The sequence below is a fragment of the Uloborus diversus genome, chromosome 9 (genome assembly GCF_026930045.1).
Source record: "Uloborus diversus isolate 005 chromosome 9, Udiv.v.3.1, whole genome shotgun sequence".
Classification (NCBI taxonomy): domain Eukaryota; kingdom Metazoa; phylum Arthropoda; class Arachnida; order Araneae; family Uloboridae; genus Uloborus; species Uloborus diversus.
This window is the reverse complement of record NC_072739.1, coordinates 121,293,470-121,306,947: the sequence shown is the minus strand read 5'-3', so window position 1 is coordinate 121,306,947 and position 13,478 is coordinate 121,293,470. Positions and strand designations below refer to the sequence as shown.

The 13,478-nt window shown below is 30.9% G+C and overlaps 1 protein-coding gene across 1 annotated transcript in view; it reads right to left on the bottom strand.

Annotated features, from left to right (window-relative positions):
• LOC129230465 (protein transport protein Sec31A-like) overlaps window positions 1-13,478 on the bottom strand; it is a 75,068-nt gene that overhangs the window by 40,562 nt on the left and 21,028 nt on the right. The window contains exons 7-11 of the mRNA XM_054864866.1: window positions 11,301-11,443; window positions 8,639-8,750; window positions 7,305-7,457; window positions 5,819-5,950; window positions 3,870-4,103 (exon numbers count right to left, since the gene is read on the bottom strand). Coding sequence (XP_054720841.1) covers window positions 3,870-4,103; window positions 5,819-5,950; window positions 7,305-7,457; window positions 8,639-8,750; window positions 11,301-11,443 — 774 coding nt within the window. The remainder of the gene's footprint in view (window positions 1-3,869; window positions 4,104-5,818; window positions 5,951-7,304; window positions 7,458-8,638; window positions 8,751-11,300; window positions 11,444-13,478) is intronic.

Here is a 13,478-nt window from a genome sequence, read left to right as displayed (position 1 = left end):
ATACTGTTCCATATATATATCATGATATATATCACACTATATATTCAATATTTATTTTGAAAATATGATATTTTTGATATTTATTTTTTCGAAGTACGACATTTGCAATATAAATATTAAATGTATTAATTGTATTAATACTATTCTTTTATTATTAAAAATAATCAAAAGCAATATAGTATATTTATATAAACATATTAATTTATCATTAATATAATGTAAATAATACTATAGTGCTTCTTTATTTTTTATTCATAAAATTTTAGGTAATGTAACAATTTTAATTGGTCAGAAGAAAAAAAATGTTGTATGGATGTGTACTGACTAATGCATATTTTTTATTTCTGAAACATATAAAATTCGTAAAAGTAGTTAACAAAAGAAAAATGAGTAAAGCATCTAATGCTTAAATAATTCTATTAAAATTAATAGAAATATATCAGTTACGCTATATTTTATTTCCAATAGATTAAATCATCAAATTTTACAAATGACTCTAAATATCATTTATACTTACATGCCATTCAAAATATGTAAATTAAAAAAAAATTATATTTATGAATGTAAATAATGAAAGTATTAATTTTAGAATTGATGCATTATAATAGGTAGCCTAAGAAAATAAACAGTAATTTGAAGAAGCAGTTACTATTTAATGACTTAAGTTTGCACTGATTGAAAATATCAAATATACATCAAAATATCCAATATATATCAAAATATCGGATATTTTCGAACCCTGATTATGCGGAATGTAAAATGTCCCTTAGGTATTTGTTTGGCTTTGAATATCCTCGGCAACATTAAAAAATCCTAACACAGTTTTGAATCAAAACGACCACAGCTGTCTGCATCTGGTGGGAAACTTGGCGGTGAGAAAATTCTCTGTGCCATTGACATCTGCAATTTAATGTTGGCATATGGAAGTCTGGAAGCTGTATCAGGGGCAGGGGCGGCAAATAGGGGGACGAGAGGGGGCAGTTGCAACCCCAAATTTTTTGCACAGAATGATAAGAAATGGGTAAATTCAGTTTACGTTAATCGCAAATCAGCGACCATATCCTCGCCTCAGAGCAACAATAAGACATTTAATCCCAGAAATAACACTTAGATATCCTACTGTTGCTCTGAGGGGACGATATGCCAAAGTTTTTTTTTTTTACAATACACGCCCACTGATTCTCGATAATAGTCAGACTCATGAGACATTTCTATAACACAAGCGGATTTTGCTATTTGGATATAACTTAGAAAATTGTGAATCATTTGCAGCACTTTTCAGAACAGAAAACATTGATGAAGAATCAGTTTGTTTCAACTAAAGAAGTAATCTCCTCGTGTGGACTAAATATTTCATACTTGTGTATTCAGTGTTATGAGAGGACCAGTGGTGTGGCTGCACGATTTTACAAGAAATTCCTTGGCATCTTGCGTACGTTGTTACGCTCATATTTTAAATTTATATTTAATTAGTGAGTGAACACCGATTCCTTTTGGTAGAAAGACATTTCAGCAACCCAATGCTTTATATACATTCATAGAAAACTCTTACAAAAGACACGCTATTTTTGAAAAAAGTCAAACATCAACAAATGCCTTTTCTGGTTACTCTTTAACTTTGTCATTTTTGAGTGACACAAGATATTCTTCAAAAGTTAAACTTATAAAAGCCCTCCTTGTTAATTTTGGATTGTTTGAAACGACTCTTTCAATGGCGTTAAAGTCGACGCCCTTTTGTATGTATGACTTTGTTTGAATGTTTATTCGCTTTGTTTATATTGTGGAGAGTTTTTAAAAAATTCTGTACTCTATCAAAACATCTTCAATCCGCTAAACTTAATTTTCGGCCTGTCCATGCTTCAGCTAAATCTACAGACAAAACAGTTTATAAATTTTGCTTGGATGTATATTTCAGTCAAGAACGAAAATTTAAAAATATCTTAATTCGCGCCAATTTTAATAAGGCGGAAAAAAATCCAATTGAATTTAGAAGGTGACAAAAATCAATATGATGAAAAAAGTCATAAAATTGAATTAATATTTTGTATCAGATAACAGATTCAGTTTCTAATAAAATTAAAATAAGATTTGATGATGAAAATTTATCTGTATTGTTGGCGTTAAGCTCAATGTTATATTGATAGATTATTGAAAAGGAGAAATAAAATGTTTCAATTCTAAGTAAATCCTTATAGAACTGAGCAAGAAGAATTGTTTTGCAGATAGCCACTATACTATTCAATGATGAAAAAGGAAGAACAGCACAATATATTCAAAGTTACCTAGGTTATTTTAAACAGAAAAATCTAAGAGATGTGTTATCTAACTTAACTTTGTTGCTTCAACTGTTTTTCAACTATTCCAACTGACTCAGCTAGTTGTGAAAGATCATTTATGCGCGTTAGGAGGTTACAGAATTGTTTTTGGAGCACAATGGGACAAAAAGGACTTTAATCTTTAGTTGTACTGGCAAAAAAGTGCGACATTGCATATTGATAGAACAAAGTAACAAGATTTCCATATTCTAAAAATCGTACATTAAAACTTTCTGAAAGGTAAAAACTCTTACCATCAAAATATTTTGTTGAATAATTTAAGATCGAAATAAAACTATATTAATTAATATTTAAACTCTTTTAATAGCCTTATTTTTTATAAATATTTAATCCATTTTATGATCATATCCTGTTAACCAATATGTATTTTAATCCAAACTGAGGTAACTTACATTTAAAAAACTCGACCCCCCAAATGAAATGTTGAAATGCCGCCCCTGATCAGGGGATTGTTCTAGGTCTGCATGACGGCTAAAAAAAAGCCTCGAATAACAGAAGCTTCATTAGAAAAAAATATATATAGATGTATTTCTGAAATTTTTATGCAGCAGTGGATGAAATTTGGCATCATGCTTTCACAGTAGAAATGTTTTTTTCAAAAACCATGCAATACTTTGTTAACGAGTGCAAGTGGAGACCAAGTATTAGGATATCTTTAAGCATTTTTGTTTTTTTTAATGCCAGTATCTCACAACCCCTGTTGTTGGTGCTTGCTTGTAAAATTGATGAATGCAAATTGTACCTTAACTAGTACATATTTGTCTATACTCTACAATCAATATCCCCCATGATATGCTTTAAATTTCTGAGTTATACAATGGATGGCTGATACAACTACTGCAATTTTATCTACCCTTAGACATCATTTTAACTTGGCCACTAAGCTACTGTAGCAGCTCATTAGAGTGGGGAAGTTGAAGGAGGAAAAATGCTCAGTGATTGTTCAGCCCATAACTGTCAAACTTTTAAAGGAAAATTAAGAGCAAAAGTGTTGGGAAGCCTTGATAATCTTCAAGATTTAAAATATAAAATAGGAATTAAAGCACGAGCACTTGTTAACTTTAAGAGGAGGTAAGCCGCCCAATTCCCATATGTGGTAAACTACATCTAAGTTTTTTGAAATATAATTGCTCAAAAAACAAAAATATTTTTGAGACACCACAATATTTTACTAGAAATTCCAATTTTATTTCTGGAATTGTATAGAAGGCTAATTCATCTAAGGGACTGTCCATAAATGTCATATTGTTTTCAAAAATTTTGACACCCTTTCCTTATCGTTGTCACCCGTCACGCCATTTATCATGAACATAATCTTATGGAAAATTGAGTGATGTCCCACTTCTTGTTACTCTATCCCTCCTCTTTGTCACAAGTGTTACAATTTCACACATCCCACTCCCCCCTTAAAGCATGAAATAATTTGCTGACAGTTCCTAAGAAAAACACTTTTCCTGAAGTATTTTTATTAAATTTTCCAACCAATCTGTATACCATGATAGAAAATAAAATAAGAAAAAGGAAAATACAAACTTGAAGAAAATTCCATGTAATCTTTTCTTGATCGGTGGAACTATTTTCAACTCGATTCTGGCAGAATTCTAAAAGATTTCCATTGGCAAGAGATGATTCCAGCTTTTCTGATTTCTTTAACAGTTCTGGTTCAGTAATAACTTGACTGATATGAACATATCTTGATGGAATTTGTTCTCCCATTTGACTTTGGTTTGTTACTTCATTTCCAAAATAAACTAGCTTTCCACCAAACTAATAAAAAACAAGTACATATACGAACATTAAAGAAATAACTTTTTACTTTGAATTTGAACTTGTTAAAGTGATTTTTTTACATCTCATTAAAAAATGAGTAGGACAAAAGACACATAAGGAGTGCAACAAGTAAGTTATACAGCAAACATGCACTAACCATAAATAAAATAACCATTAATAATAATTCACATGTACCTCCCTATAGGGGCACATGTGAGCAATTGAATATATTTTTTAAAAGTTCCATAAAGTAACAAAATATTTTTTTTAAAAATCTGAAGAAAAAAAAAAAAAAAAAAATCCAGGACACAAAGAAAAGACTATTTAATTATGGAGACACTTTTGTTTTCAAAAATTGATTCGTTTTTTTAGATATTAAGAAATGAAAAAAGGTCTCACATGTGCCCGCTTTTCCCCTACATATCCTGGTGCATTTTTATCAGTTCCATTAAAATGCAAGACAGTCACAAACGGAACCCCCCAGGTGCAGGTCAAGACGTTTTCTGTCTGCTTCCTCCAAGTGGTATGACTTTCAGCTAGGTTTCTCCTCCTATTTATTCCCAAAGTCTTTAAATCCTTTTCAACAGTGTCCAACCACATTGTAGATGATCTCCCTCTTCTCTTAGTACCCTCAATCTTCAAAAAAGCTAGTTTTTTAATAGGGTCCAAATCTGAACATTGAAAAATTTGCCCCGGTCATCCGATTCATTTCAATTTAGCAACTCTCAAGATGTTAGGTTGTCTGTATTTAGTGTATACTTCATGGTTAAAAAAGCTTCTCCATGTATTATTTTCTTTTACTGCTCCAAAAAATGACTGCGGATCTTTCTTTCAACAATGAGCAGCTTGTTTCCCTCTGTTTTGTTAATTGTGGAAGTTTCACTACCATATAAAATGATTGGTCTTATAAGGTTTTGTATAGACCTATTGTTTTAATTTATTGAGCAATCACGATTGCTTATTGTTCTCATTTCACCGTTTTTGGTGTCCGTGCCTTTTTCAACTTGGACCAGAAGTCTTTACAGCACCACCACCCACCGTCCTCTGCTGGCGGCTGCTCCAGTTTTGAGCTATCCGCTTCTGGTCGGAGGCGTCCATGTCCTACATACACGCACGTTCACACACGACTTCACACACATACACTCATACACACAGTGCATACACACAGGTCTACGCACACACACAACTATGCCCAAGTAACCGCCCTGGAGGAGAGGCAGACTTGGGGGGGGGGGGGGGACAGGAGCCGTTTCTAGAAACAATAACTCAAATGAGTAGGGTCCTGTGTCTCAGTTCGTGATTGCGAAAAACATAATTTGAATTCAAAATTTCAGAATTCAAATTAATTTTCTTTTTTTTACTTAATTTTATTTTGTTCTCATAATTACTGCAAATTCAAAGCAAATATTATTGAAATTAAGTAATTATGAAGTACTTTATATTTTATATAATTTATCACCAGTACTTATTGAAATTGATTTTATTTTCATACAAATCTAGTTTAATTTTAAGCTATTAAAATGCAGTTATAACACTATTGTTAACTATGTTTTCTTTTTTCTTTCTTTTTGTTCACTTTTTAATAGTTTGACAAATTTAACACCAAAAGCCATGTCAGGGCAACCTGTATGTTAAAAGAATCAACTGATCGCCAAAGATAGTTAGTATCTAATATCAAACATATTTTGATAAATGTCAAGAATATTACATACCCCAAAAGATGCACCAACAGGTTTCCTAACCCATTTCGGAGGTTTTTTCAGTGGAACAGAGATATGACGATGAATTGATTCAACATTAGGTGGCTGCATAAAATTTTCAGATCCAGGAAAAGATTCTGCAATCTGAAAGATACATATTTAAAAAAAAAAAAAAAAGATTTTTAAAATGACTCTAGTCAAACAGAACTAAAAATTATGAAATTATCAACTGTTGTCTCTTTTCAACATAATTATAATGGAGATGCACTTGTAAGAAGAAAACCTTACTCAAAAAACAAGTACAACCTAAAACAAAACAATCAGAGAACTTTGCACTAAATTAGTATTATTGTCAGTAAAAATTTATCAATATAATTACTTAAGAGATATTTCAATTCCATTCTGTATTTGGTATTTACTTTTCTTCATAAAGACATTGGGGGGGGGGGGGAATTCATCACAGAGGGTTAAATCAAGATATTATTGGCTAAATGACAAAAAAAAAATATTAATTGTAAAAGAAATTACAACTCAATGAAAGAAATTTTTTATCATTTCGTTCAAATAAAGCAAAGGAAAATTTAAGCTATGATTTTAATAAAAATAATTTTCTCCGTAAAACTTAATTTTACTGTTGATATGGCCATGAACATTTAACGTTAAACTTCAATGGCTAACTCAAATATGCCTCGTCTTGAGATCTATGAGGGTTAGTTTTGAAAATAAAAATATTGAAAATAAATAGCTGTTAAAAATTAAGGCAAATTTATGGTAATACATGGATAGCTGCTGAGCTGCAATGCTAAAATCCATCAAATTTGTGAATTTTTTGTTTCAGAATAGAAGTAATAGTATAGTTAACCAGAAAGAATATTTTGCACAGGCTTTAAAATATTGCTTAATCACCGATATTAAATTCTTAACAGTATTTTTTTTTCTTTTTCTCCTTTTTTCTATGAAATGTAGAAAAAATAAATAAATTTTCACTTGTTTAGAGAATGCTTCAAAAATCAGGAGATTGCAGATTTTCCCAAGACAGTTCGTAGATAAATAAAATCAATGATCAACTTACTACAACTATTTCAAGTGTATAGTGGAACCCCTTCATCAGTACCACAGTACTCAACACACAACAACTAAGGGATGCACTGATAAGCAAATAGGCCAATAACCGATTAATCAAGAAAAGAAAATTGGCAGCTGCCAATTAATTAAAGTGATAATGAATTTTCATGCTACAATTTCTCCATCAATTTTTAAAAAAAATACAATACAGGTTCTTCAGAATTTCATAGTTTTGATGAAAATTCGGGAAATATTTACTTCATTAGGGAATTCGGAGGAAAACATCAAAATTTCGGAGTCTTCCGAATGAATGGGAAGAGTTGGCAGCTCTGCTATTACAATAGAAAAGTAAATATTTTGCAGCCAAACTCAAGAACGCATATAAAGGTTACAAATAACATAATGGTTATGCTATAAATACATATATAAGTACCTTGGAGCTGCACTGGACTTGCTGCTGCCCTCCCATCAATGAGAAAACACTAACATGTCCATCGCATGAAGAGCTGGCAATGACTGCAGGATTTCTTGGACACCAAGTTACATCAAAACTCCACTGGTTGCTGGTTGGCAGTTCACACAGCACCTAATTTGAGTCAACAGAGTTTATAAAGTTACAGGAAGTTGGACAAAATACTTGTTAAATAAATTTTGACTAAAAAAAAAACAAAAACAAATAAACATGATATAAGTTCATAGGAAAGGAATTTTAAGATTTTAAAAAACATCTAGTGACAAATCTGCACCTCAGGATCAGACTAACCTAGAACCGAAAATGGTGATTTTCAGCAAATTACTGCACTGTATGTAAAATCATTATTCTACATTGAGCCACTATGTAATTCCAATAAAGAAAAAAAAATCTTTATAAGTATTTACCAGTGTTATAAGAGCGCAAGTCCCAATCTTTGTAGATAACACAAAAACGTTTTTATGCAATTGTGTAAGGTTGTGATAATATCACTTAAGCTAGTCTGGGTTTCAAGTACAGAAATAATATGTGCGCTCTCTGAATTGTAACAATATTTATCGCCAAACATGTTTAGCAAAATAAAAGTTTTTTTTTTTTTTTGTGAAAAATAAAGAATATACTAAAATAATTTAAGATACAGAATAAATAATAAATGATCCAAGTAAAAATTTCCATTTGGCATAGTGAGTATTTGCACAGCAACGTGTAAGATAATTTGAAGTAGACACTCATTGTTTCCGTTCAAATGCGGGATTTTAAATTATTTCCTTAAAAAGCCCACACACATACACACACAATTGTTCAATTTTGTTTTTACTGTCTTTTTCAATTCATATTTTTTACATGCTTTTCTCAAAGTTCTATAAAATGTAATGCAAAACTAATCCTGATGTATAATAAACACATTTTATTTGAAATATAACACACAATCTAGGTGCAAATGAAGAATTAAAAAGTGATGACACTCATTGTTACAAGAATGTTCATTTTTTGGAAAGTGAGGAAGAATATCGAAAGCACGATGCTAATTATCTTGTTTTAAATTAACCACTTATAATCATAGAATGGATGAGAATGAGGTATTATAATCACTATTCAATATAAAAGAAATTTATAACTAGAAAAAGTAGCGTAGCTAACTTTATAAGTTTAAGCAAAGCATCACCTCATCAATCTAAATTCATAAATATTAAATGAAAAAAAGAAAGAAAAAAGTCTAATTTTTCCCGTAATCATATACAGCGGATCATGGGTTGGCTAGTATTCCAAAAGTGAAAAAATAATTAAGTACTAACCTCACCCGATTCAACATTTGAATTTGGATTCCAGCACAAAATGCGATTATCTTTGCCACATGAGAGAAGAAGATCAGGATCTTGAGGACACCAAGCTATGGACAAGACTCCCCTAAATAAAACAAATGTTTGATTACTCGATGATACAAGACAAAATAATTTTAGTCATCTTTAAAAAAATTGTTGTAAAAAGGCAATAAAATAAAATTTAGTTACTGAAACTTTTGATTCAAACAGTATTCAACTGTTATCTAGCATAAAACAACTCATTTTTCAGACATTCGGATATTATTACTATTATTACAGTCAAACCCCTCCTAACGGACACCCCTCAAAGGCGGACACCTCTCTTATGCGGGCAATTTTTCATTCCCGGGTTTCAAAGCAAATAACATTATTAAACCTCTGTCCTGCGGACACCCCTCTACTGCGGACAAAAAAAAAATTGTCCCTTAGTGTCCGCATTAGAGGGATTTTACTGTATTTTTATTTATTATTATTATTGTTATTTTTTTTTTTTTGTGAAATTTCAGTGATCCAAAAATTATTGTTTTTTGTTCTTTGATCCAAAGTAATTTTCCATAAATTTTTGCATTTAAAAAAACAAATCCAAGTTAAGGCACTAAAATCTAGGGGAATCATAATTTTGAACTTTTATCCTTGATTAAAATTAGAAACTTTAATGAGTAAAAGTTTGAGATAAAACTTGACTTTGTTACTATGTCAGATATTATAAGATCAATGAATATTGGTTCTTAAAAATTATTGCATTCACTCTCAACTCTTACAACTATCCATGAAAAAACACATTTTAGTTACTTGGCAATGAAACACCAATCTGCTTCACTTTTATTCCACACAGTATCAAAATATTGTACTGTTATATAAAATTAGGATAGATTTTCTTCTTTCTTTTTCTGATAAGCAATTTAACACCAAGTGTAATAACATAATATCTCATTAAAAATGATTACAAATACATAGTTGAGATTCTTTTTGCAGCTATTTTTAGATTGATTTATGCATGATAAAAATAAAATCCATTTCCATTCCAATGACTGCGCAGCTCTCCCACTCCAATGGTACTTGTTCAGCTGAAAACAAGATGTAAATTACTAATAGTAGTTGAAAAGGTTTTTTTTCTTTTGTTTTTTTTTAATAATAAAATTCCAAATTTAGTATTAAAAAACTATTATCATCTATTAGTAATGTCATGCAAAATAAGCTTTTCTTTAAGTGTTAGTTTTAACTCACTTTGATCCTTGACATTACTTGTTGACACAATGGTTTCTTAGACAGTAACTTAGAAATCAAAATAACTTGGGAATTCCGTTTATTGTAAACATTCCTCCAGCACCCTTTTTTTCACAATTCAACAAACAATTTTTGTTTACTTTTGTTTGTAAGTTCTATTTAGACTACTCTTATGAGAGCTGTCTGAGATATATGCAACAAATACATGGAAGTCAAAACAAACTGTACACTATCTATTCATACTAAAATTAATAATAATTATCATGACAGTATTTTTTAGGTTTGGATGGCACATAAGGCCTTAAGTCTTATTCTTCATCCTCTGCAATACAAAATGAATAGCCCCAAGACATTTCTAACTTAACAAATCTGTAACATCTTATTTTAGATCCAGTACATTATTAAGTTAACGATGATTAAAAAAAAAATTCCAATGGTGGTACAAAAGACAATACTGACATCCGAAACAAATTAACTAACGAACAAAGAAACAAGAAATTCATATGAAAACTTCCAATGTCTTTTTATGCTTACTTGCTTACTTTTTTTGCTGAACATGATCAACATGATTTTTGAGAATGATTTAAAATTTCAGATTCTGTATGATAACATATGAATGGTGCAGGCCCGTGTCCAGGTTTTCATAAAGGGAGGGGTTTTAATCTTACCAGTAGGGGGGGGGGGAGAATTTAACCCTCTTACAGCTTTTAATTTTACAACAAATAGTTTTACGATCCCAGTATGGCGTTTATTCACCTGTAAGGACTGCTGTATTCTTGAAGGATACCTCTAGCTGTACAAGTCACCAAAGTATTCCTTCGTTTCACAGATTCGCTTTAATCAAACTTTGCTTGCTTCTTTTTAATTAAATCTGTTTACTATGTAGTATATTGCAATGAGTATTAAAAACTCTTCACAAATTCTTTTATAATGTAGAATATATATCAAGTTGTTATGTTCTGAAATAATGCTTAGTAAACTAAACAAGAAAGAGCTCTTTGCAAATGCAAATTACATAGCTAAGCACAATCACTAATGCATCTTCATAGATGTAATATATGCCAAATTCACCATAAGCTCCTTACAATAAGCAATATTCTTTCTTTGCATTGGTAGATCATTCAGCGGTTCGTCCGCCTTACTTTTTCCGAAATATTACATCAGTTTGTAAGGTTTAAGCAGTTGTAAATCGCAAAAAAACTTCAGAGAGAAAATTAAAATAAAATAAAAACGCTGAACGCAAACTTTCTCATTAAAGTAAATTTAAGTCAAATATACATTTTCTTCATTTTGCTTATTTTTTCCCCAAGGGAGGGGTTTAACCCCTAAAACCCTCCCCTTGGACACGGCGCTGGATAACAGAGCAGTGAGCATTCATATACAAGAACACACAGTAATTGAAAGTTACCTTTGATGATGTTCTAAAGTTTTCAAGGGTGATGTTGCAAAGCGCAAATCCCACAACTGGATAACTGGACTATGGTCATCTTCAGAGGCTAAACATAATTGTGTAGCAACTTCGGGATGCCAAGCAACTACCTTGCAGCGTAACTAAAGTAAAATACAAAAAAAAAAAAAAAGCTAAAAATCAAATCTTATACAAACGCTATTTTTTTAGGTTCTACTGAATTTAGCATTCTATTTTTAAATATGGTTGCTGGTTGTGCTGCAAAGTAATGCTTGGTACAAATGAATCTTTTTTCTTTTCTTAAACTTACTTAGTCGAAATATACAGTATAACTTTGATTTAATGATACCCGATTTAACGATTTCCTCAATTCAATGATACATTTCACTGGTCTGGATTTGACTGCATTGAATGTCCATGCTCCCCAAAGGAATGGTATTCTTGATTTAACGATAACATTTCCCAGCCTGTTGACAATCGTTAAATTGGGGTTATACTGTACTTCCAATGGACTTGAAATGAATACTGAAATTGTGTCAGAAATCTTATCTTAGTTACCAACTTTTGACTGATATTGTAAAACTTTACCAAGGGCAGATTCAGAAAATTTTCAAAAGAGGGGCAATTGAACTTTTGACATGCCCTTTACAACCTATCCCGGTTTAAAAATTTTCATTGCAAAATTTTCAAACTTCAATTTAAAAAGATTTCTGAGAGACAGCCCCAAAAACCCCTCTTCCCCGAACTTTAACATTATCATTATCACAGAAAATAGCCTTTTTTGAACTTCAATATTGAAAATTTACTTGTGGAGGAGAAGGTCACCTCAAGAGAGGGTGATTGCTCCATGGCCTCTCCCTTGACTTTTCCAATGTGGAACAAAAAGACTTAGTTCGACTCTTTCTTTTTTTAGCTGTTTCTAACAGATTTCCATTGTTTCTACTTATTTTTGAATGGTCATACATTAACTCTACTTAGTGTGAGCATTATTTTCAGTTTTAATTTATCATAAGATTCAAAGTTGTTAATCATTTACTTTGGATCCTTAATCTTCTTTTATAAACCTCCAACATTAATTATGAGCTTACATCTCCCTCCTTAACCCCCATTAAGTCTGACAGCCTTAAATTTTTAAAAAACACTGAAAACTAAACACGTGCACTAACAAATTTAGAACTTGCATGTTTCATACATAATTGAGGGATTTTAATTGTGTAAAAAAAAACATGTCACCAAAACTGAAATTTTTTTTTATGGTAAAATCTAATTCACACACTAAAATAATCTAAACATCAGAATCGGCTATAAACTAAATTACGCACACTAAGTTAGACAAGAAAGAGATCTTCAGGCTGAGGACCCTCTATCGAGATTCAAACACAAAAATTTTAATTAAAAACCCACAAGTAGTTTCCTTAACTTTTAAAACATGTATGTCAACATCAAAAAAGATTATGTGCGTTCTTGACATACTGCATATATTTAAACACTGAAATTGAATTCCAGTTGCTTTTAATTGTATCACAAGGTACAGGAAAACCCCGTTACAATCAATTTTGAGAGACCGCAAATTCTGTTTGTAGTAACAGGAATTTCATTGCAATGGAATTTAAACAATGTTCGGAAATTAAATCGGAACTAGAAATTTACTTCTTTGAAACAAATATATTGTTGTATTGGTTCGTCATAACGGGATTTCACTGTATTAGAGTTCATTAACACTAATTCAAGAAAGCCCCATGAGAACATTCTTGCAATGCTTGTGATTATGAGCACAACGAAACTATATAAAAATGTTAAGCAGTAACATCCTAACAATTTTAAGTAATACAGTGAAATCGCATTACAACAAACTTCAAGGGGCCACAAATTTAATTTATTGTAATAGGAATTTTTTGGAATAGAATTCAAGGCACAGAATGGAAATTAAAACAAGACTGAAAAAATATTTCATTGAAACGGACATTTCGTAGTATTGGTACTCATTGCAATGGGATTTTATTGAGTACATACTACATACTGAACAATGAAGGTAAAATAAGAAATAACAAAGTTTAATTGCAAAAAATCTAAACATTGTTGTTTTGTATTTTATTTCTAGCACAAAGGCATTTTTTTCAACTCTTAAAAAAAAGGGTTTAAAAAATTTAAAAAGTATAATCTGAATAGAATGTTTTC